This window comes from Lathamus discolor, chromosome 3, assembly GCF_037157495.1.
Source record: "Lathamus discolor isolate bLatDis1 chromosome 3, bLatDis1.hap1, whole genome shotgun sequence".
Classification (NCBI taxonomy): Eukaryota; Metazoa; Chordata; class Aves; order Psittaciformes; family Psittacidae; genus Lathamus; species Lathamus discolor.
Genome location: NC_088886.1, coordinates 45,141,047 through 45,162,195, shown reverse-complemented (window position 1 = coordinate 45,162,195; position 21,149 = coordinate 45,141,047). Strand labels below are relative to the sequence as shown.

Below are 21,149 nucleotides of genomic sequence, written 5' to 3'. Positions count from 1 at the left end.
TGCTTTCCTACAAGATACGATTTTTTTCACAATCATATACTTACTGGAGGTCCTTTTCCAAAATGTGAAACATACACTGAATTTCCTTTTTCTCCTTTTTGCCCTGGATTTCCCTTTAAAGAAAAAGAAGTCTTTTAAAACATGATCCACACTTACTGACATGCTACATTTCTATGGAGAGTGAACGGTAATTTCTCAAGTTATGTTTTTTGGTGTCCCTACATCACTAGGTAATCCACTAGTCACACATGACCATTTTGCAGTTCTTTTACCTCACAAGACCCTTAAAGTAAAACTGCCTTCTTTACAGCTGAGCAAACCAGCTTCTCACAGCTTCTGGACTCCTGCTCTGTTAGATTAGCTCTTAGGTACTTCAATATTCTACCATCTTCACAAATCTTGCCTTTAGTACCAAGTATATAGAATCATAGAATGGTTTGGGTTGGAAAGGAGCTTAAGGTCAGCTAGTTCCATGATGGCTTCCATGGACAGGGACACCTCACACTAGACCATGTCACCCAAGGCTCTGTCCAACCTGGCCTTGGACACTTCCAGGGATGGAGCATTTACAGCTTCTTTGGGCAACCAGTTCCAGTGCCTCACCACCTTCACAGTAAAGAACTTCTTCCTTATATCTAACCTGAGCTTCCCTGTCTGTTTAAATCCATTACGCCTTGTCCTATTGCTAGACTGCCTGATGAAAGGTCCTTCTCCAGCACCCTAATATGCTTACTTTTCTTTCAGTAAGTATTTTAAGTGTTAACACTCTACTCTGCCTCTCCAAAAGATCACGTTGTGACTTAGAAGAATCTAGTGTGATCCTACATACAGTTAAAAAGATGAATACATGGACTATGGATGAAAGTATGGAATGTGTTACATGCATAATCTTCAACATTTCCATCTATTAGGAACTATGTTTCACAGTAAATTAAACAAATAAAAATCTGATGCCTAAAGGCCCTGTTTATTTAAAAACTAAGTTCCCATGGTGCTTGCTATGGAATACTCTATAAAACTTTGCCAAACTTCACAACCTCAATTCGACTTAGCAGAATGATTGCTTTTGCAGTAATGCTCAACTGTAATGCTCAAATGACTGATTGTACATACCCAAAGAACAGATATATTAAGATACTGCTTCTGAAGTTTTCTCATTTGAAACCCAGTGTATAGGATATAATTTACCTAAGGTAACCACTTAACTATTTCAATAATTATTAATTATTTATTAATTTTAATAAAATGGAATACTATTTTTCATAGAATTTAATCACTTTAAAAGTGTGCTGGTTTCCTGATACTGGCTGCTCAACTCCTGAAGTCAGAATGGAACAGAAAAGGTACTTATCCCTGGAATGACACAATAAAAAGAAAAGTTACAGCTGTCTGCAGCTGGATAACTGGAGTAGACTAGATGCAGATTACAGGTCAAACAACAACTGCTAGGGAACAAATTAAACACATCAGAAGTTGTATTTGGTTATTATACATGTGACCTGTTGTGTAATAAAACATTTTTATTAGATTCAGATTATCTTCTACATGACCTAGGTAAGTGCTTACAAATAAAACTATTTCCTTTTCCAATTTATTGATGAGATAAACGTACAGACTCTGCAAGTGAAGCTGCAGAATATGTACACAGTGTTAAATAGAATTATACGGGACAACATTATAAATAACATGTTAGCTGTAATATATAGTCAAGTTGGTACTTGGTGCAACAAATTGATTTAAAAACAGGCAATCTGCATGGAGCAGTTGGAATAGCATTCTCATACACAAACAAATATGCTTACTATGTCTTTGTTTTTCTGGGTAGCTAAATTAATTTGCACTGGAATTTTAGTCTGCATATCCAAGGCTACATGCCTATTATGTCTCCCATTTTTTGTAGGCTGCAAATACTTTTCTAGGCCCGCCAGAAAGCATGCTCCTGGAGTTGAGAGGATTTATGCTATAATCTGTCCCACATCTTATTTTCCTTTTATGTCATTTGGCTAATCATAAAAAGGAAAACTCTTATTTTTAAAGCCATAATAAGTAAGAAAATACAGGTAAAATTACAGTTTGAACAGAAGTAATTTTTCTGTTTGGAGGGTTAATAGGTTACTTTCAGAGATACAACAAATAAAATTATCAGGGTATTTTATCAGGTTACGTATTTTATGCATTGTTTTTTTCTAACTGCTACATTTTTTATGACATCTTTTCACTTTGGCACCCAGTGCACATTGTTTTGATTCCCTATGGCTGAAGCAGTGTCTTATTTGGCTTCGACTAAACACTTTTGATTTTTCGTGTAAAATGCTGCTGTTATTACTCTTACTTAGAAAATTTCAGAGAAGCTCTTAGACCAACTAATCAGCTCTTAATCACTCAGAACTAAAACTTGTTTTCACAAGAAGTCAAAGACCAAGAACTAGGTCTGTTCAGCAAAATTTCTTTGGAGCTACAGTAACTTATATCCTGTACTGACATTAATCTGTGGTTTATCTTCATTAGAGAGCACTACCAACACACTACTTAAACAATTTTAAAATGCTTGCCATTTTAACAGCAAAAGTAAATAATATTAAAGTACTAATTTTAAACATTTTAACTGAAATGACCTTTATGTATACAGATAAAGACTCAGGCAAGATTAAGTGTGCACATAGCAGTCATGAATAGGTATGTATACAAAATAGCACATGAAACTGTAAAAGCATGATTTGGGAAGAGATCTACAAATACACTTGTGTGATCAACCACCAAAAATCTTAGAGTGTTACAGGACTTAGACTTTTTGAAGCTTCCACTTATTGCTAATTCATCTCAGGTATGTCCCTACTATTAAGGCTTTTAAGAAATTTCAAGTATTGATAAATGATGTAATGATTTCAAGCTACTCCTCAGTTGTACTTCCATGAAATGGTATTAGTTTTGGTGCAGCTATGTACTGGGGAAACAAAGCAGAATTTAACTCTCAAAGTAGACATACATACTTCAAGGATACAGGAACTTATTTCACATTCAAGTTTAATCTGTTAAGGCATCAAGTGTCCTTCACTCCCATTAACCTTAGTAAAAATGCTTGGAAATTCATTGTGCAGTGTAAAGCTAGTGCCATAGTCTTAAACTCCTTTCATTTTAAGAACTATTAGTTCGGAGATGAAATATACATATACAGTATTCAAGGACAGAAGGAAAGCCTTTCACATACATAAGGACCACGTGGTCCAATATAACCATTTTCGCCTGGAAATCCTGGATCTCCTCTTGAGCCATTGCAGCCATCTAAACCAGGCTTGCCCCTGGGTCCTCCACTTCCTGGTAATCCCTGAAAGATAGTTTAATATTTATTAGAGATACACCGTGATACACAGGGAATTTCTTTTTAAATTAACAGAACAGTTCAGAACTAAATATTTTAGATCTGAAACAGAGAGCACCTCACAGTGATCCCAGCTTTATACTCTTTGTATTAGAAATGCTTTCTATTGTGATCAATATTTTTTTTCATGTATAACAAATGATATAAGTAATCTATATATTATTATTTGATGCATAGCAAATATAACAGGGACAGCAGTTGTTAAGAGGGCCAGACTGAGCTCTCACTTGAGTCAAAAAGTAATGTGCTATCTTCTCAGAGAAAGCAGACTCCAGCTCTCTAACTAAAATCCTTCTTGTGGTTGCAAAGAGAAGCTGAAGACATACAAAACCACATTTTAAACAGCTCGTATTTTTTAGTTGATAGGATAAAACAAGGTAAAACAGGACACAGCTTGAATCAAGCACACAGTAATTGCAGAGATTATGACTATACATTCAAGAATTAAGGAAGAGACTTTCTAATCTAGCAAGAATTAACCATTGTCTAGGTATGGGTTGGTTCTACTGCAAATCAGACACGAGGCAGTAGAAACACTGAGATTTCCCATGGAAGGGATCTTTCCATTGGAGGTAAATTTTTTTTCACAGAATTAAATATTTCTGTAAAGAATAAATAGTAATTTTAACCCCAAATGGGGTTCTTTTTGTTTGGTTGGTTTTGTTTTGGGTTTTTTTTGTTTGATTGGTTTTTGGGGGAGGTGTCTGAAAAATAGTAAGAAAGTACTCTGGCTAGTTGACTGAAATGTTTTGGTCAGTTTTGCCTTCTTTGTACCTTTAAGGTCCTTCATCCCAATTTGTGGATATTGGTTTTTTAATTAACATTGTTCATAAAAAGAATATACATTTCTTGGGAGTGCTCCTTTTTTGTGCTAAACTTTGGCTTGCGACCATTTTACAGACATTCTGGCGACAGTCCCATTGCCAAGTGTGGACGGCTGACAAGCAGCTGCTGAGACACCCACTCAGTTTTTGGTTCTGTTTTTTCACTTCGAAAATTCAACATTTTAACAGTGATCCACATGAAACTAATAATAGTTTAGTAATTCAGTTCTAATAAACAGCATTTTCAAAAATACTGTAGCTAAGAGATATTATTTTTCTTTTACTACACCCATTTCCTCACTGAAGAAGACATTCAGAAAAATATATAATCGCATGCTTATAAAGATATATTTAGGACCCACTTTCCTTCCTCAGTCCCTCTTCAGGAAAAAATAGTGGACTCAGTTTTTGCTTTTTTTTTTTCACTGCAGAAAGACTACAAGCAAAAATCAGAATGTCTAAACAGAAAACAGTACATAATTTGAGATACTTTCAGAGATATTAAGAATGCAGTAAGCAGACTACAGCCTGCTATAAAGCCTGGGAAAACTGTTTTTAATCCTAGCACTGCCCCATGCTGCACTGCTTGGGCTAGTCTCTATCTGCACTGCCCTGCTCCTGCATGAGTATTATGTACTTACCTCATTGCTATTTTGTGGAGTTTGTTATCAGTAGTAGCCAGTTGGAATTAACCTGGCTATTTTACATTTGTGTAAAGCATGTAATCTTGTAGGTGACACTATACTGATAGGTATAAAGCCAAACATTTTGAGTGTATTATTCTGTTAGAGGGCTTGCTATGACTTTATAAAAATTCTAATTTTTATAAAGCAATATTCATTCAATACGTACAGGAATGCCATCTAAACCAGGAAATCCTGGGACTCCAGTTGGGCCCTAAAAACAGATGACATGAAAAAACAAAGGTGCTAAAGTCATTAACTCTTAAAAAGAATGAAAAATGAGAATATGTGATACTAGATAGCAAAACCCAAGAAACAGTCTTGTTTGAAATATGAATCAAAAGTGGTAAATGTCAGTAATAAATATCTGAAAAAAGTTTTATGGGCTTATAGGAGACTAGTGGCAATAGCTACTCATGTAACAGATGGTACTATGCAGGACAAATGTCTATCTCATACTCATTCATTCTCCAAAGATTATAAAATGACAGAGAAGTGGAAGTAGTCTTTAACTTATAAAGTAATTCTGTATATATGTAATTTCAAAACCCTGTTCCTGCTTTGATAATATCAGAGCACAATATACAGTACTCAGATTTCAGGTGTGCTAGATACACTCATTAGTGATTTCAGTCATCCACTGAGATTAGTAAAATTAAATCATTAAAAATAATACAAAGTACTAAGAGCCAAGGACAGGGGCTGTACAGCTATGAAAGATATGGATCTCAACTGCAGTTTATACTCCCTAACTGGTAATACAATTCTGTTTAGTGTACAGCACATTTAAAAGCATCATACTTTTCCCTCCAGCTCCACATTCCTTCCACAGCCCTCTTGGATGTTGAGGATGACATGACATATAACAATAAGAAACTGTCTGTTTCATTTTATTTTTGTCTTCTAAGAATTCTAACTCTAGCTTCTAATTCTAACTCTAATTCTAACTTCTAATTCAATCAATAGCAATTAATTAAATTTTGTAAATTAATTGCAGTGAGAGTTTTGTGTGAGCAAGAGTATAGTTTGGCAAATGCTTTTTGATCATTCAGGTTCTATTTCACTTGCCAATATTTAACATTACATACTGTATACACCTAAAAGAGCTGTCTATGGTGTTTCCTACCTTATCACCTCTTTCTCCAGATGGCCCAGGTTGCCCAGTCTCACCTCTCTGTCCTTTTTCCCCTGGCAGACCAGCTGGTCCTGTAGATCCCAAGGACCCAATCGGACCTTGAGCTCCCAGCTCACCAGGTTGACCCTGAAAAGAGTCAAAAGTGAATGACTACCACTGTAAACTTTGCAGCAGGCAGCATTTCGGAGATGACTGTATGGATAAAACAAGGCTTACAATGTACATGATTCAAAACAGCTTGGTTGTACAGTCTGCAGATCTGTTCTCTTCATTAGATGCTCTAGGAACACCACGTTCAAATCTAACAACTTGCTCCAGGTGATAATTTCTTTTCATCTTCAGCAAGTCTCCAGCACCACCTATCTAAGACGCCTGGGTTAAACTGCAAGTCCTCCTGACTCTATCAACGTAAGTATCATCTTCTGCAAGCAAAGGATTCCACTGAGCATCCTGTATTTGCCAGCAGAGAAGTGATGTCTCATTTTAGACAAAGGGAGTTTGTACACAATTAGAACAAATTGAGAGAGTTGTCTCTTTCTCTTAAGTCATACTATACGCTAATTATCTTGGGTTTTTAGCTTACTGATCGTCCATCACTGCCCTCAGACCTTAATGCCTTACTTAGAAGTTGTGAAGTTTCCTGCACAAAAAAAAAATAGCTATTAACCAACATATTTACAGAAAGTATTAATTCTAATAGAATTGAGAGGATGCAGAATGTAATTTATCTATAAATAACTCTAAATTGAGTAGCTGTACCTACAGTACCATATTGACCATCCCCATGGATTTCTTTGCACTCTTCCAAGATTTTTCAGACTATAGCATTGCTCTGGAGGTGTTTTGAATTTGTTGCAGCTTTTGTTCTGTGCTGCTAAACAGTTATTAAATCATAGATTCAAAGTGCTGAATAAAGCAAGTTTTCTAATCAGACTTCACATGTAAGCTGTCTGCATTTTCACCCTACAAAAATCTATGTATTTACAAGTCTTTATTTCTCTTACTCATCTTTTTTATTTTGTGTCATTATCTTTGTTTAGCTACAGCTTCTTTTATTTACCAACTCCAGAGTGTTTTGCTTTCTTTTCAGAATTCATCAATCAATTATACTATGGTATTAAAAAGAGAGCAAAATGGAGCCCCATGCAGTCCCGACAAACGCATATGGCTCTAAGACCACTTGAGGGCAGTAAAAGATACTTTAGTACAACCTTCATTCATGGAAATGAGAGACCATAACGTTTGTTTCTATGAATGGATTGAAGGAAAACAGTATGACAGACACCAAAGGTGATTTGTAAGCAGATATGTTACCTTCAGGAATTCAGTTCTGTTGCTCCAACATAATTTAACTGCTTGCTTCTCAGTGTAAACACTCCCAACAGACTGAATCTGAATAAAAACTTACCTTTTGAATTACAAGCAGGGACCTTAATCTCTTTTCCTTTTTATTTATTTTCTATTTATCTTTTTCAAATATGTCAATATAATCAGTGTGATTTTATAGCTGGACATGAAGAAATGTATGGTATGAATCATTCATTAAAATCAGCAAAGAAGTAAAGTAATAAGAAGGTTACTTACTACGTGCTTGGAACAGAAACATACTATAGGCTTATGCTGTATTGGAAGCAGGACTGGATCACCACTGGCTCTGAAGCCATGAACAGTAATTTAGTCCAGAGGCCAGGAAAAGTAGTCCTACACTTACAAATAAGGAGTCCCTGAAAAAGTGTCCTCATACAAATCATGCTCCATTTTTCTTTACTGTCTCCTCTCACTTAAACCTTAATCCTGCTTCCAGTGAAGTCACTCGCAAAAATTCCAGAGCAGAATCAGCATGCTGCCTTCAGCAATTTACCATTTTCTTAATACCATAATTTCAGCAGTGTAAAATATTATGCAAATTAAGGGGTACTACTATTGAAATCTGCTGATTCTGCATGCTTGCTAACAATGAATGAACAGTCAGGATTCTGTGTGTTTAATCTGAGTATTTGCTTGCATGAACAATTGCAGCCTGTCTATGGGCAGTGCCTTGCACATCCTCTTCTGTAAACCTGAATTTATTCATTGAAGTACTCTTAAAGCAGCTATTACACCCTTTAAATACTTGATAAAAAGATGTCTGGACAACCATTTTTTAATTAAAGCATAATGTTGAATACAAGAAAGGTGAAATGAATGAGACTAATAATAATGCAAAATTTAACAGTTTGGGCCATTCGCTCTCCTGGAAGCAGTACCTTTTTTAGTACACTGAACTAGCGGTTATCGTGCAAAATGCACCATTCAGCAGCAGGAAAAAAACTTGCGCAAGATGTTTCTTGTTAATGCTCTAATGCCTTTGTCTTAACAGTGTGTCTTGTTGACAACAAGTTTCTGCAGCAACTTTGATATCTTTAACTCACAGTGTATATGCTCTGCATTCAAGAGTTGAAAGAAAAAATTTTCATATGTTATATCCATTGGACAGTTGGAGGAACATGATTTTGATAGTAATCAAAAAAAGCTGAGACACTATGAATTCTATGGTAATTATCCGTCATAATTAACCAGTAAACACTTCCAGGACATGTAGTCCTTTAGGTTGATAAAATGGCTTTGTTGGTTGACCCTGTGAATTTAATTGACTCCACAGTTTATGTCTTCAGTAGGAGGTAGTGAAGTCATAAAACAGAGTCACTGAATCCAGAATTCACAATAGGTTTGACAGCTGGTACAACTTTAGCATGCCATGTGAAGCTGGTGGATTGTCTCTTTCTCTTTCAGCTCAAAGGCTGATAATGACTGGGAGCTTTGTTAAGACCAAACTGATACCATGTCATAACATCCATTATCACATCTATTATTTGTGCCCATCCAATGTGTCTACGACAGCATTACAGTCTCAGGACAGCTGTACAAATAAAGAGGATGAAGGTAGTCATGCTCATGTGGAAATGACAAATTAGCTCAGTTAAAATGAACAGAATATTATGCCTGCTCTGCCATCTGATGCCAATAAATTCCTTTAGGATTTCAATGCCTTGTTAATTGTCTAGGTCAGGAACTACCCATGCCAAGACTATGGTCTGTTATTTTAGCACATCCTGGGCTTGACCTGCAGTAAGAAATTGACTTTTGACAAAACAAGACTATATTTTTTTTAATTAAGCATGCTTCCTAAGACTAAGACTGCAAATACTTTAAGATCATGCAGCAAAGTATTTAACACTCTTTGGAAACGGCAACGGCCAAGGTTATTTGGAATTACTTTTTTTTTGTTGTCTACAACATTGAAGAGCACCTGATTTTTTGAGTGACCTGAGCACTGTCTGAGAGAATAATATTTTAAAGGGCTCTTAAATGGGCAGTGGAAATAAAGTTCATGATACTAAAGTAAATTCTTGTTTCTCACTATTGATAAAGTTGAAAGAAGTCCAGTTACCAGCCTTCAGTTAGGACAGTACCTTATGTTACAGGCTATGTGGATGTATAAGTGATATGTGAAATGCACTTACCTTGTGTTCACATGAACAAAACTGAAAATGCCCAGCAACTCCACATAATCAGATTGTAGGCAAGTAAGGTAACGCCCTTTGTCATTCTGTACTAGGCTCAGGCTTGTAACCAGTCTTTCCCATTTTAGCAGGAGCAGGGCAGTGATAGGGAGGAAAGTAGAGCAGTTTGAGGGCAAGAGAGGAGGGCACACAAAGGCATTTGCAGACAGATGTTTTCTTTAGTAATTTGCTTAGTGAGGTGGGAGCATCTGTTGCAACTCTAAGCTCCACCCGTGTCCTCTCCCCTTTGGGAAGAGCAGGTCTATTACACAGCAAAGCCACAGCTTCCAGGGCTTGTAGGAGTGTCCATTCTGGGAAGTTCCACTCCTCCACTCTAACTGTGTAGGACTGGGACCAAAACCATTTTCACTGTAAGTCAAGGCTCCAAAATAAACCTTCTCAATATTAACTTTATCAACATGAGATAAATCTGAAAAAGGACACAACTTGGTATCAAATCCACTTCTTGTCCTTAACGGAGCAAATTTTTCTATGATAGTGGGTTAAACAGTGAGTGAGGGTCAGACTAGTATATGGCATGTACTTTATTTTCAGTTCAGAAACAGCAGATAATATAGTGACTTTTCAGTACTGCATAACTTCCTTTTTATAGTCAGATTTTGAGCTGATTAAATGCAATAGTAACTCTTAGTGCTTGACTCTTTTTGGCATCTGTATTATGCTGCAAACTACTGGGAAATTCTGCGTTCTTTTATCCTATTCAATGATCCATCAGGAACATAGTACCTGATGATGTAGATGTATTCACAGTGAAGTGCTGAAAACATTTTGTACAGTGCACTTTTGTTTTAACTCTGTGAAATCATGAAAAGAAAAAGTATTCGATAAGCCAGTGGGTGTCACTATTGTGTTAAACAAACACTGAACAACAGCTAATTTGGCACTGAAACTCTAAGAAACACTGTTAATGGCTGAAAACAGAGAGCTGCAAATAGACCATTTTAGACCACAAATAATAGACATCAGATTAGCAAATAAAATAAAATAAATTAAAATAAAATAAAATAGTTTTTTTTTTTTTAATCTAGTTCATTTTATTTAAACAAGTCACTGTGTGGTAACATTTGGTTGATTCAAATCTACCAAAAAGAATGACTTTGTAGTTTTGTTTTGCCTGATGTGCAAAAGCTTGCCAATCTGAAGCAACTAAGAAAAACACTATTTTAGTATAGTGGGACAGGGTACCAAAGGTATTACAGAAAGAAAGATGCTCAAGAACAAAAGGAGGGATAATTTAACAAGATCAAAACTTTAGAAAAATTTGGAAATATATCTAATATGAAAATTGCTAATTTACAGATGCTGTAGCTGGACATTGTACGTGAAGAACAGCTTCAGAAAGACCTTTCAGTAAGGACATTAGTGTGATCCTGTTCCTACTCCACATTCTGGTAAGCAGGCTTCATTCCCTACAAGTTCAAATCCTAACTCCTGGAGCCATAGAACTGCCTACTGTTCTGATCAGTTATAAGAACTTGTGGTCTGCTTCAGATATAGATTAGGGGTCTAATTTCTCTAGGTCTGTTTTTCTATGGTTCTCAGCAAATGTAAGTGAAATGCAATATATAACTGGTTTCAGGAATCTTCTATTTCAAAACTGTATCATAGCTAATGTAATGGGAAAAATTATCAACAGGTATGAGGCAAATAGTAGGAGAGATCTGGCTTTCCTCAGATGCTAGTGTGTTTACATCTCTGATAGTGAGTCAACTAAGCATATGTATTTGAGATCATTAGAGGGATTTTACATATTCACTTCCTGAGTGTGCAGCTTGAAAATTCATATACAAGTGCTGGATATTCCATGTGCATAACAGACTGCCATTCCATACTGACAAGCAGAAAAGTGTGATTTAATAAATGCCTCTTACTCCCCAAAACAGACAGAATTTGCACAGTTTCTCAGCTAGTGAATATTAAATACATTTATTCTGCACTGTAAATCAGTCAGTTAACCCACAGGATCTACTAGAGAGATGTGATGCCAGATGGTATGTCTACTATACAGTTAAATTTCATCATTCTTACCCCACTGCCCTGAAGTATACATTAGCTGATTTTTTAACTTACCTGTGACAACCGACTTAGCATCTCTTGTGAATTCTTACTCCTTACACCTCATATGCCAGAAAATGGAAGACTTTCCTCTTAGATTTCTGCTTGCTAGGTTCTCTCCTACACTAGTATGAAAATAGGCCATTCGCTTCATCTGCAAAAGAACGGTCTTGCTGACTTATATTTATTATTCACTAGCCTCCAGGCATTTCACATGATCTCATAGAAGCTAGATCAGGTTGGGTCATGAATAGATGCTTGCTTTTTAAATCTACTTAACTCTATAAACAAAGCCAAAGGAATTGAATGGGATCAGACTCTGGGGTCGGTACAGGACAGGTTTACAATCCGTCAGTGCTAACAGCAAACATTTTTTTAACTATCTAAATTCTGTTAGAGCAGCCAGCATTTTGTGAGGTCTCTGACACAACATTACAGCAGTTATCAAGGAAATGACTTCCCAAGTAGAGAAAGTGGGGGAAAGTTTTCACCGTCTGTTGGACGTATCAGGAGAAAATGACAATCATGGACTTTATGGGAGACCTAAGAGGAAGAGATGAAAAAAAATCTAAAACGTGAAGTTTCTCTTTGCCTATAATTAAAAATATTGACTCCTACTGCCTACTGGAAAACCACACATCTTGACTGGGAAAGAGACGGCAGAAGAAAATACCAATTGGTCCAGACTGGCACTAAAAAATACGTAAAATTGGCATATAAACTTTCGCTGATGGCTTTCTCCCCTCATTATCTGTTCCATTTTTCTTGAATGAATATGTACAGTAACACACAGTACATGCAGAGATTTAACGCATTTTGATATGTCCTATATAAGAAAGAGTCCATGGAAGTCTTCCATGTCCTATGGAAGAAAGAGTCTTTTTGAGCTGTGACATAGATCAAAAGATAAATAGCATAATGTAAAACTAATTCTAACAGGGCTGTAATCCCAATTAAACGGAAGCTGAACTTCCATTGTAATGTGGACAACTGTAATGATATCCGAATGGGATATACTGCTAGCAATAGTGACTAGACTGTTTTTCAGACAGTGGATGATTTCTTGCTAATGAACAGTAGCACAAATCTGTTTATAGCACAGTTATCTAAGCTTGAGAGATATAAAAAATGACATGTACACAAGCTCTTTTAAGACCCAATATAGCCATCATAAGTATACCGGGTTTATAGAAATCTTAAATAAAAGTTCAGGTATTTGCTTCTACTTTTCTTCCAACCTGCCCAATTTCAATACGTTCAAGTATGGCCATGGCAGTTTCCTTTTCATACTCCCATGGTCATATTTTCTCTAGCTATAACCTCAATTATCTTGTCTACTTACAATGAAGAAGGCTTTCTGTGTGTGCATTTAACAGATTTTCAAAAGCGTGACTGGAAGGCAAAGTCTAAATGACCATGCACTCACAGTCAGTTGCACAGATTTTGTACATTGTCCTGGTAACCACAGCTTTAAGTAGTCATGCTTAAACTGCATTAAAAAAACCAAAAAAATAGAAAAGTTATTATGCCAAAGACCGTAGGGAAAGATTTGAGGTCTGTCTTTCCTGTGAAAACTTAAGAGTATACTATACTCCTGACAGTCATTCTACTTGACTCATAAACTTGAGTAAGAGTTTAATTTTAGGTGTCTATTCTCTTATTACCGTAGATTTTTACTATTTTAGTGGAGAAATGCTACACAGGATAAGGGCTACACTTATGTCACATGCAGCTTACAATGTTTTTAATTTTAAAAATGTGAACATAATTCGTCACTGGTAATTACAAACAAAGCTGATTTATATTGGTTCTAAGACTTTTGTTCTACCTTAATTTTAGTAGAAATATTTGTTATGGATTGACTATAAGCCTTCTCCAAACAGAAATAACCTGTTTGTTCGCTTCACTAGCTAAATTTCCAGTGGGCAGTGCTTCCACTGAAAGTCTAGAAAGGAAGGTAACATTCTAAAATCTGTAAAATGGCAATGTCATCAAATACCTGTCACAGTAAATAAAACCCCCTCAAATGAAACTAGCAACAACATTTTCCTCCCAATCTGCTAACAAAGTGAAACCCTTTGCAGATGGTCACACCTTAACTTTGATACTGTGCAACAGCTGTTTTATCAGCAGATAGATATTCTGACTTCCCTGAAAATCTCCTTTTCATTAGTGTGTGGAGAAGGATATAGGGAAGTGACAATTAGCAATGTGTGAAACAAACTGCTCAGGTACTTACTCAAATGTTAAGCTATTACTTTTAAGTTGGACCTATGACATCTGTATAGCACAAGGTCTACATTATGAGACAACAATCATCTTTCCTATGGATAGTAATTCCTATGCATTCCAACAGGTGTATTACAAATAATGTACTTCCTATGCATTCCAACAGGTGTATTACAAATAATGTACTTTGCTAAATAGCTTTTCCCTCAGTGCACTTTTTAGGGAAGATAAAAGTTAACAGAAACTTCCCATTGAAACTGGAACTCTATTTGGAAGTATTCGGCTAACAACAAATTCAGAATAACAAGCAAATGGTCATGTTCCAGCTAGTCTAATGAAGGATTTAATTGCAGTTCTTGAAAGAGTCTGAACAACACGTTTAATCAATTCATAATAGGTCTGACCTTGCATGTTTCTAACACAGATAATACCTCAGCAGTACAATAATGAGACAAATTTGCCCTTGCTCCCATGTAAGTTTTAGATGGCTATGTTCAGTGGAAGATCATGAAGGGAATACCTTACATCTAACTCTCTGTGATATAAAAGATTAAAAGATAAGCAAACAAAAAAATTAACGTGGACTGGTCTATGTATATCAAAGCAGCTTAATTCAGATTCTGAAGTAGCTCACTCAGATACTGTGTTTCTCATTCAGCCACTGCAAAAGCCCCTGGTACTGCAGTGGCTTAACAGAGCTGAATAAAGACTTGTTAACCTTGAGGGCTGCTATAAAGTTGGCCTTCCAGCTGGTCTGGATGTGATTATTGGTCCATCACCTTTTGCCAGCAAGTACATGAAGTTTCTATGATTTTTTGTGCTTTCAGCAAATATTTGCTGAGGGGAGCAGCTCATCCTTAATTTTGACAGAGCTGTTCTAAATAGTGAAAAGGGAAAAATTACAGTGTTCTGCAACAAAACATATAACATTGTTCTTATCACAACTTCTTTACAAAGAAGGATTATTTTATAAACTGTACACTTCTGAAATTTTAGGCCTGCATACTGTACAATGCCAGAGGCTTTCAATGATCATTTATTTCTTGCACTTCAAAGACAGAATCGAGGAAGATGCAAAACTCTGAGGAACCAGCCCAAGAGCAGGATTCAGACAGCAAAGGCGATAAAGCAGCTGGTTTGCATTCTAGGAAGCTAACAATAAGATAAACAAATCTTTTATTTTGTAACGGGTAGTCTCCACAAAAACAAGGAAAGAAAAGTCACTGTGTCAGAGTGTGAAGGCAGAACACAGCAAAGTTTAGAAATCAACAGGGTTGTAGAACAACGACAAAAAAAGATAGTGATCCTATAGAACTAATTCATCACCATATATTAGTATAGAAAATATTTGCAACAATCTAAAGTGGTGTTTATGTAAGCCATATTTCATGTAGGGTCTGATAAGTACTTCTATTTCTTGCATACTGGTTAACAGAAATGACTGCATGAAATATAAATTCATATTAGGTTGGAGAGACTTTATCCATCAATGTGCATACTTATTTCAGAGCTGTTTCAAGAAATTCTCAGACTCACATTTTCATAATGACATTGAATTTATTTTGAAATACTTTTTACGCTTCTATTTGGCCCTTACTTAGGTCCATATCCTTGGAATTTAGAAAACTAACTGCAAATGAATGCATCATAGTTCGGTTTACCTGTGGTGGGAAGGACAGCTTAGGAAAGAGCAGTGAGTATTTATTATTGACTGATCAGGGGCATGTAATTCATAATTTCCAGGCTACTGAGAAAGAATCAGAATCAGGGAAATTTCCTCTAGTTTCAATGTTAGTTGTTTTTAAATGGCACTTCAGATCAGGTTTTTGTATCCAAAACAGTCTGTTCAGTAGCACTGAGAGATACTGCAGTGCTGCTAGTCAAAATACTTTTCCTGGGATGCCCTTTTGTTAAAACACTATTACAGAGATAGACACATCCTAGGCCCCTATTATGAAAATCCTACAGCAATGGGGGTCTTTAATATACCCATAATCCCAGAGGATTAGGATAGGAACCGAGGACACCAGGGCAGTGATCATGACACAGCAAAGCATGCAGCCAACTGCAGACGCACAGGGAGGAAAAGGTGTGTCTTGCTTTTGTGGTGACTCAGGTTGTACACAAACAAATGGGGCATGCAGCTCTTCCAAAACCTGATCCACCATGTTTAAGATTTCTAACCCTAAACTTTAACGGTAGTACTTTGAAAGAAAACAAATTCCAACATTAACCTACAGTTTTTTAGGTGTTCACTAATCAGGGCATGTATCTACTCAGATAATATTTAAATTGTTTGCTACCACTATATATATGAGTCTATGATCCTATGATTATATAAATATATATTTTATGATTATTTAAAAGGCAAAGACAATACAGATTATTTTTTTTTTAATACTTAGTATATTAAGCTAGTAAAATAAAAGATCTGCAAGCTTTTCCAGAATACAAAACACGTAAGTTCTCATAACACTAGTAAATGGCATAGACATTCTCTTTTATCCAGCCTCTTAGGAGATGAGCATAGATTTCTAAACTTAAAATATATTAAGAATAACCTGTGTCTAACTAGTAGATTGATCTCAAAGGACACTTAACACAAGAAAGGCAACATGATTATTACAAACCCCATTTACAAACTTGTTTACCATCTTAACTTCTTTTGATTATAGCAGTACATCATACCAGTAAGAGAATTATAATAGTTTGCTATATTAAGACTTGTTTATGCCTGAATATTAATTTATTGATTTGTGTCAACCATATTGATTTTAAAGAGCAGCAATGTGCAAAGTATTTGCAACAGTAATTAGCATTAGTTCTAATCATCACTTACTCTTGATCCTTTTTCTGGAAAGCACCGACAAACTGAACAATCCTGTCCCCCACACGGGTCAATATATGCATGTCCTCCCTAAAAATTAAAAGTGTATGGATTTACCAATAAGCAATAGACAACAATCACTTCATCAAATATTGTCAACTGGTCATAATATTCAATTAGATGATTTTCAAGCCAAAATACTTGGCTACCCTTGCATACCCACAGGGCAACTTCCTTCTGATAAAGAAAGTTGGCATAGCAGCAAACATCAGAGTATCATGTGGATCTTCAGCTTGACACATCTGAACCTTTTCCAATGTTTGTTTAATAAAATGCACACATCAATACTACATTTAAAACCCTCCCAAATTTCTTGGATCTCTCATCAGCAGAAACATGCTGGCAAAGTAGAGGCCATAAGCAAAATCTTACTACTGTTGCTGTACAAAGTGAAACATATTACCTGCAAGTTATTTTACGTAATGCTAAATATTACAGCTAAAGACAACTAATGAAACAGGCTACATCTGAAAAAAAATAAATTAACAGAATCAGAATTTAATTTGTAATAACATGAAACATGTAACACATCACATTAGGGTAAGAAACTGTTTAGCAATAATTAGATGATAAAAGGCAAAACAGGTTGAAGAGCCACAAGCCCACCTAGCAATAAAGCCCTGTATCTAATTCTTGTCTATTAAATGAAAAGAGAAGCATGTGCATGCTGTAATTATGCATTGCCTACCACTACCTTACTTATTTCTTGTATTAAAACTTTCTGTCCTTGTCCTCTTAATAGCAAAGAAACAACTACTTTGTTTCATCAAATTGCTATGGGGGAAAAAAACATATTCAAGGAGACACAAAACCACACCAAGATGTAAATTCATTATTGTGTGGTAAGTGAATATAATTTTATTATTATTTTCAATTTCCCAAAGTGTAGCATTAAATGTATACCAATTATATACACCATATGCATTTATAAACTCATGGTGAGTGGATGGTTGGAATGTCCACAAGGTGACATTTTTTTCAGCAAAATTTTATAAACAATCAAAGCAATTTCAAAAAAGGATGACTTAAAAGACTTAAGAATAATTCAGGTAAACAGGTCAACAGTGAAAACCTGAAATTATTTGCTCAGTGTGGATCTCATTTTTATCTAGGTAAACATTGTTTTGTTACTGGTTTTAATAGCCAGCGGAACACTACAGGTTAATACTGCAGTTTTTCAAGGAGAAAACACTGACAAATACTAGATAAGGAGCAAAAATTCTGTTCTTTCTATCTATAGTATTTTAAGAATATCTGGTATTCCCAAAGCTCCGAGCAAGAGGGTGTGATAGTCTTTCTCACAGACTGGATTTCTCATGAAATTACTAATCTACTCCACACTAGTCTCTCACGTAGTTATTGAAAACTTGCCTCTACTGGAATGTCAGTGGAATGCAAGTTTATAATAACATGTAAGCTGTTACCCTTTGTTCTAATTGAACACATTCATCTAAAAAAAAATATTTCCATTTTCAACAGTTAACTAAAAAGGAATTACTCTGGGGGAAATGACAAAAAATAGCTTTTAAATACTTGAAAGAAACTAAGAGGATGGACTTGAAAGAAGTTCCACTGAGGGTATTGCAAATATAAGGTTAGTATGGAGGACAGTACAGAGAGGAAAATAAAGTAGATATTGAGCCTATATTATCTGAAATTTTGGCTTTAGAGAGATGGGAATTTACATCAGGAGGCCAATTGACGATCGAGGCTAATGTACAGAAAAGGGCTTGAAAGCTAGAGTTTGATACATGCTATAATGCAGAGCCACTGAAGCGAACTTTGTGAGAAAGGAGCCATTCAGTGCATAAGACAGGGTTTTTTTAACTGCAGCTTTCCAATGCATTTAAAGATTCTAGAGTTAAAATCTAGAAGAACCAAAGGAGAAAATTGTAAAATAGTTAAGCTGAGCAACTGAAATAGAAAGTTAGAACTGCAAAAATACTGAAAGAAATGTCACAGTTTTGCCACAGAACTATACATGATCTTGATGTATACAGTCCTACTTATTTGAACCATATGATCCTATTGATCACCTGTTTAAAGTAAATATGAATGTCACTTACCCCATCAATTTCTTGTGCTGAAAAAACAACTAGCAGCCACCTGATTTAAAAGAAGGAATAAGCTAAATTAAAACTAAATTTGCAACCTCCAACATTCACAAGAATGTTGCCTCTAAAAAGTGAGAACTGTGTACACATGATTAAGTCCCATTTGGGGTTGCAATTATATAGTTAAAAGAATATATTTAGAAGCGGTATGCACCATGAGGGAACGGTCAGAACACGCTATGTATTTATCTTCTTGTATTTGTGAGCAAAGACTAAATACAAACAGATAGGCGTGACTAAGACTATGTAAAAGCTCTTGTAACTTCCCCCTGATAACCTACTTCCAGTCCCACAATTAGGAATGGCTAGAGAGGAACCATTACAGAAAAATTTCTCCATGGACACCATGGGGTGAAGATTGAGCAGTGACAGAGACGATCTGCATCTGCCCCAAAATGAGTTAGCTGGTCCTGTTTTCTTTTTCTCAGAGACAGAGTGAGAAAAGGCAGGGAGCAAAGCAGCACTCAAAATAGTCCCATGATTCCAGAGCAGCTGCTGGGGAAGCCAAGCTCCATGCTAACCATTGCAAGTGATGGATTATAAAGTTGAAATCATGTCTTTTATTATTTCTACATGCAAAAATAAAAATAAATAGGCTAAGTTAATACAAGAAGGTAGCCCCACGTCTCTGCAGCAATACAGGAAATAAGCACTATTATTAATTTTTATACGAACATTATCATTAATGAGAACTAAAGTGTCACTTGTTATATGAAATGATACATTATATACGGCAATAACATATAGACTACTGTGTGTTATTCTCCAAGGTGTAGTGAAGCCTGTATCAAAATTACTCCAACCCTGCAAATACTGAAGTATTTAGTAACTTTTCCAAAGTCCTATAGAGATCAACTTCTGGTTTTGATTTGTTATCCACATGGTCAACTCTTTGGAGTATGGAGAACTGTGCCAGCAAACCCACGATTACTCTCCCTGACTATTAATAATTGTTTACAGATTCAAACTGCAAATTATATAACATATATATGTTGATAAATTCAATACTGACAAGTTTAACTTACCAGTTTATGTACATTTACTCTATACACTTTTTAAACCTATTTTGCCAGCTACTTTTTCCGAATACACAAATTTTACAGAAACAAAATATTTATCAAAATAATTGGAGAACTGACGACAGAAGCTCATACTGTCTCTCGCCAAATGAGAAACAAAAGACTGATTAAACAATGGAAGATTGCCAGATGATCAGTTACAACACTAAATGGTGGAGGAGTTATGTGCATCCCAGTAGTTCAGCCTTTAATCATCAAATAAGTTTGTGTAGAAAGGATTTAATTTCACAGGAACACTTCAAGCAGGTAGCAGGAAATAACATAGGTTTGTTCTTTTATTGTTACTGATTTAAGGCCATTTTTTCAGACGGTCTCTGTAAATATATTTTCTCATGTCAGCGTTGGCCAGGTGTGAGTTATTTTTCATTTAAGAAAATGCAAAGTTCTTATGAAGCCATTGCACAACTGAAATGGAAATTTGATGATGCTGTTCTTGATGCACAGTCTTCCTTTTTTCCAGTCACTTACGGCAGGCATAGGTTTGCCAGGTTGTTCTCTGTCAGTTCAAAATCCCTCCCTGCTGAAGCTATACAGACATTGCCTAAATACTCAAACCAACACAATACTCTTAGAGGTAAGACATTAACGAATAATGCAGAAGAAAACAAAAGCAGCAACCTTGGAGAGAGGGTTGGGATTGAAGGCTGCTACTTCAGGGAACACCTGACTAACAAGCAGCCTAGCTTTGCACAAACCAAATGGACGTGAAAAAGATACTGGAGAGAGCTCAGGCATATTAGCACAATAGAAGACCGCCAAGCAGTGAGGGTGTCAGGTTCAACAAAGTAAATTTTCTGGGCCAGATTCCCAGCTAGAAAAGCATAATTTCACATTCCTCAAGACCCCAGTGCTTGAAGAAGGAAAATAACTGGTATTTCCTAGAAGACATTATCAAAAAGATCCCACACACCACACTCAAAATTCTGGGCAGCATAATCTATTCCTAAGGATCATTTTCCTCTAGAAAGAACTCCTGCCATAGCTGCTAGCAGTCATTTCCATCACAGTCTCTAAAAGTTTTCTTCATGCTTTTTAATAATTGTCCCTCGTCCTCAAAATTATTGTGGGACAGGCATTCAGGTTCGGTTGGTCAATATTCTTCTTCTCCAAATATGTTCAGCACTAGAACATAGGAATATTTTTCCTCTTAAAACAGACTCAATTTTAGTTCCTCTTTGTTCCTAATTAAATAGTGTAGTAC

The 21,149-nt window shown here is 35.9% G+C and overlaps 1 protein-coding gene across 5 annotated transcripts in view; it reads right to left on the bottom strand.

Annotated features, from left to right (window-relative positions):
• COL4A4 (collagen type IV alpha 4 chain) overlaps positions 1–21,149 on the bottom strand; it is a 70,790-nt gene that overhangs the window by 43,686 nt on the left and 5,955 nt on the right. For all 5 annotated transcript variants that reach the window (XM_065674988.1, XM_065674991.1, XM_065674987.1 and 2 more), the window contains exons 3-8: positions 18,822–18,861; positions 16,708–16,785; positions 6,013–6,147; positions 5,056–5,100; positions 3,209–3,325; positions 45–113 (exon numbers count right to left, since the gene is read on the bottom strand). In XM_065674988.1, coding sequence (XP_065531060.1) covers positions 45–113; positions 3,209–3,325; positions 5,056–5,100; positions 6,013–6,147; positions 16,708–16,785; positions 18,822–18,861 — 484 coding nt within the window. The remainder of the gene's footprint in view (positions 1–44; positions 114–3,208; positions 3,326–5,055; positions 5,101–6,012; positions 6,148–16,707; positions 16,786–18,821; positions 18,862–21,149) is intronic.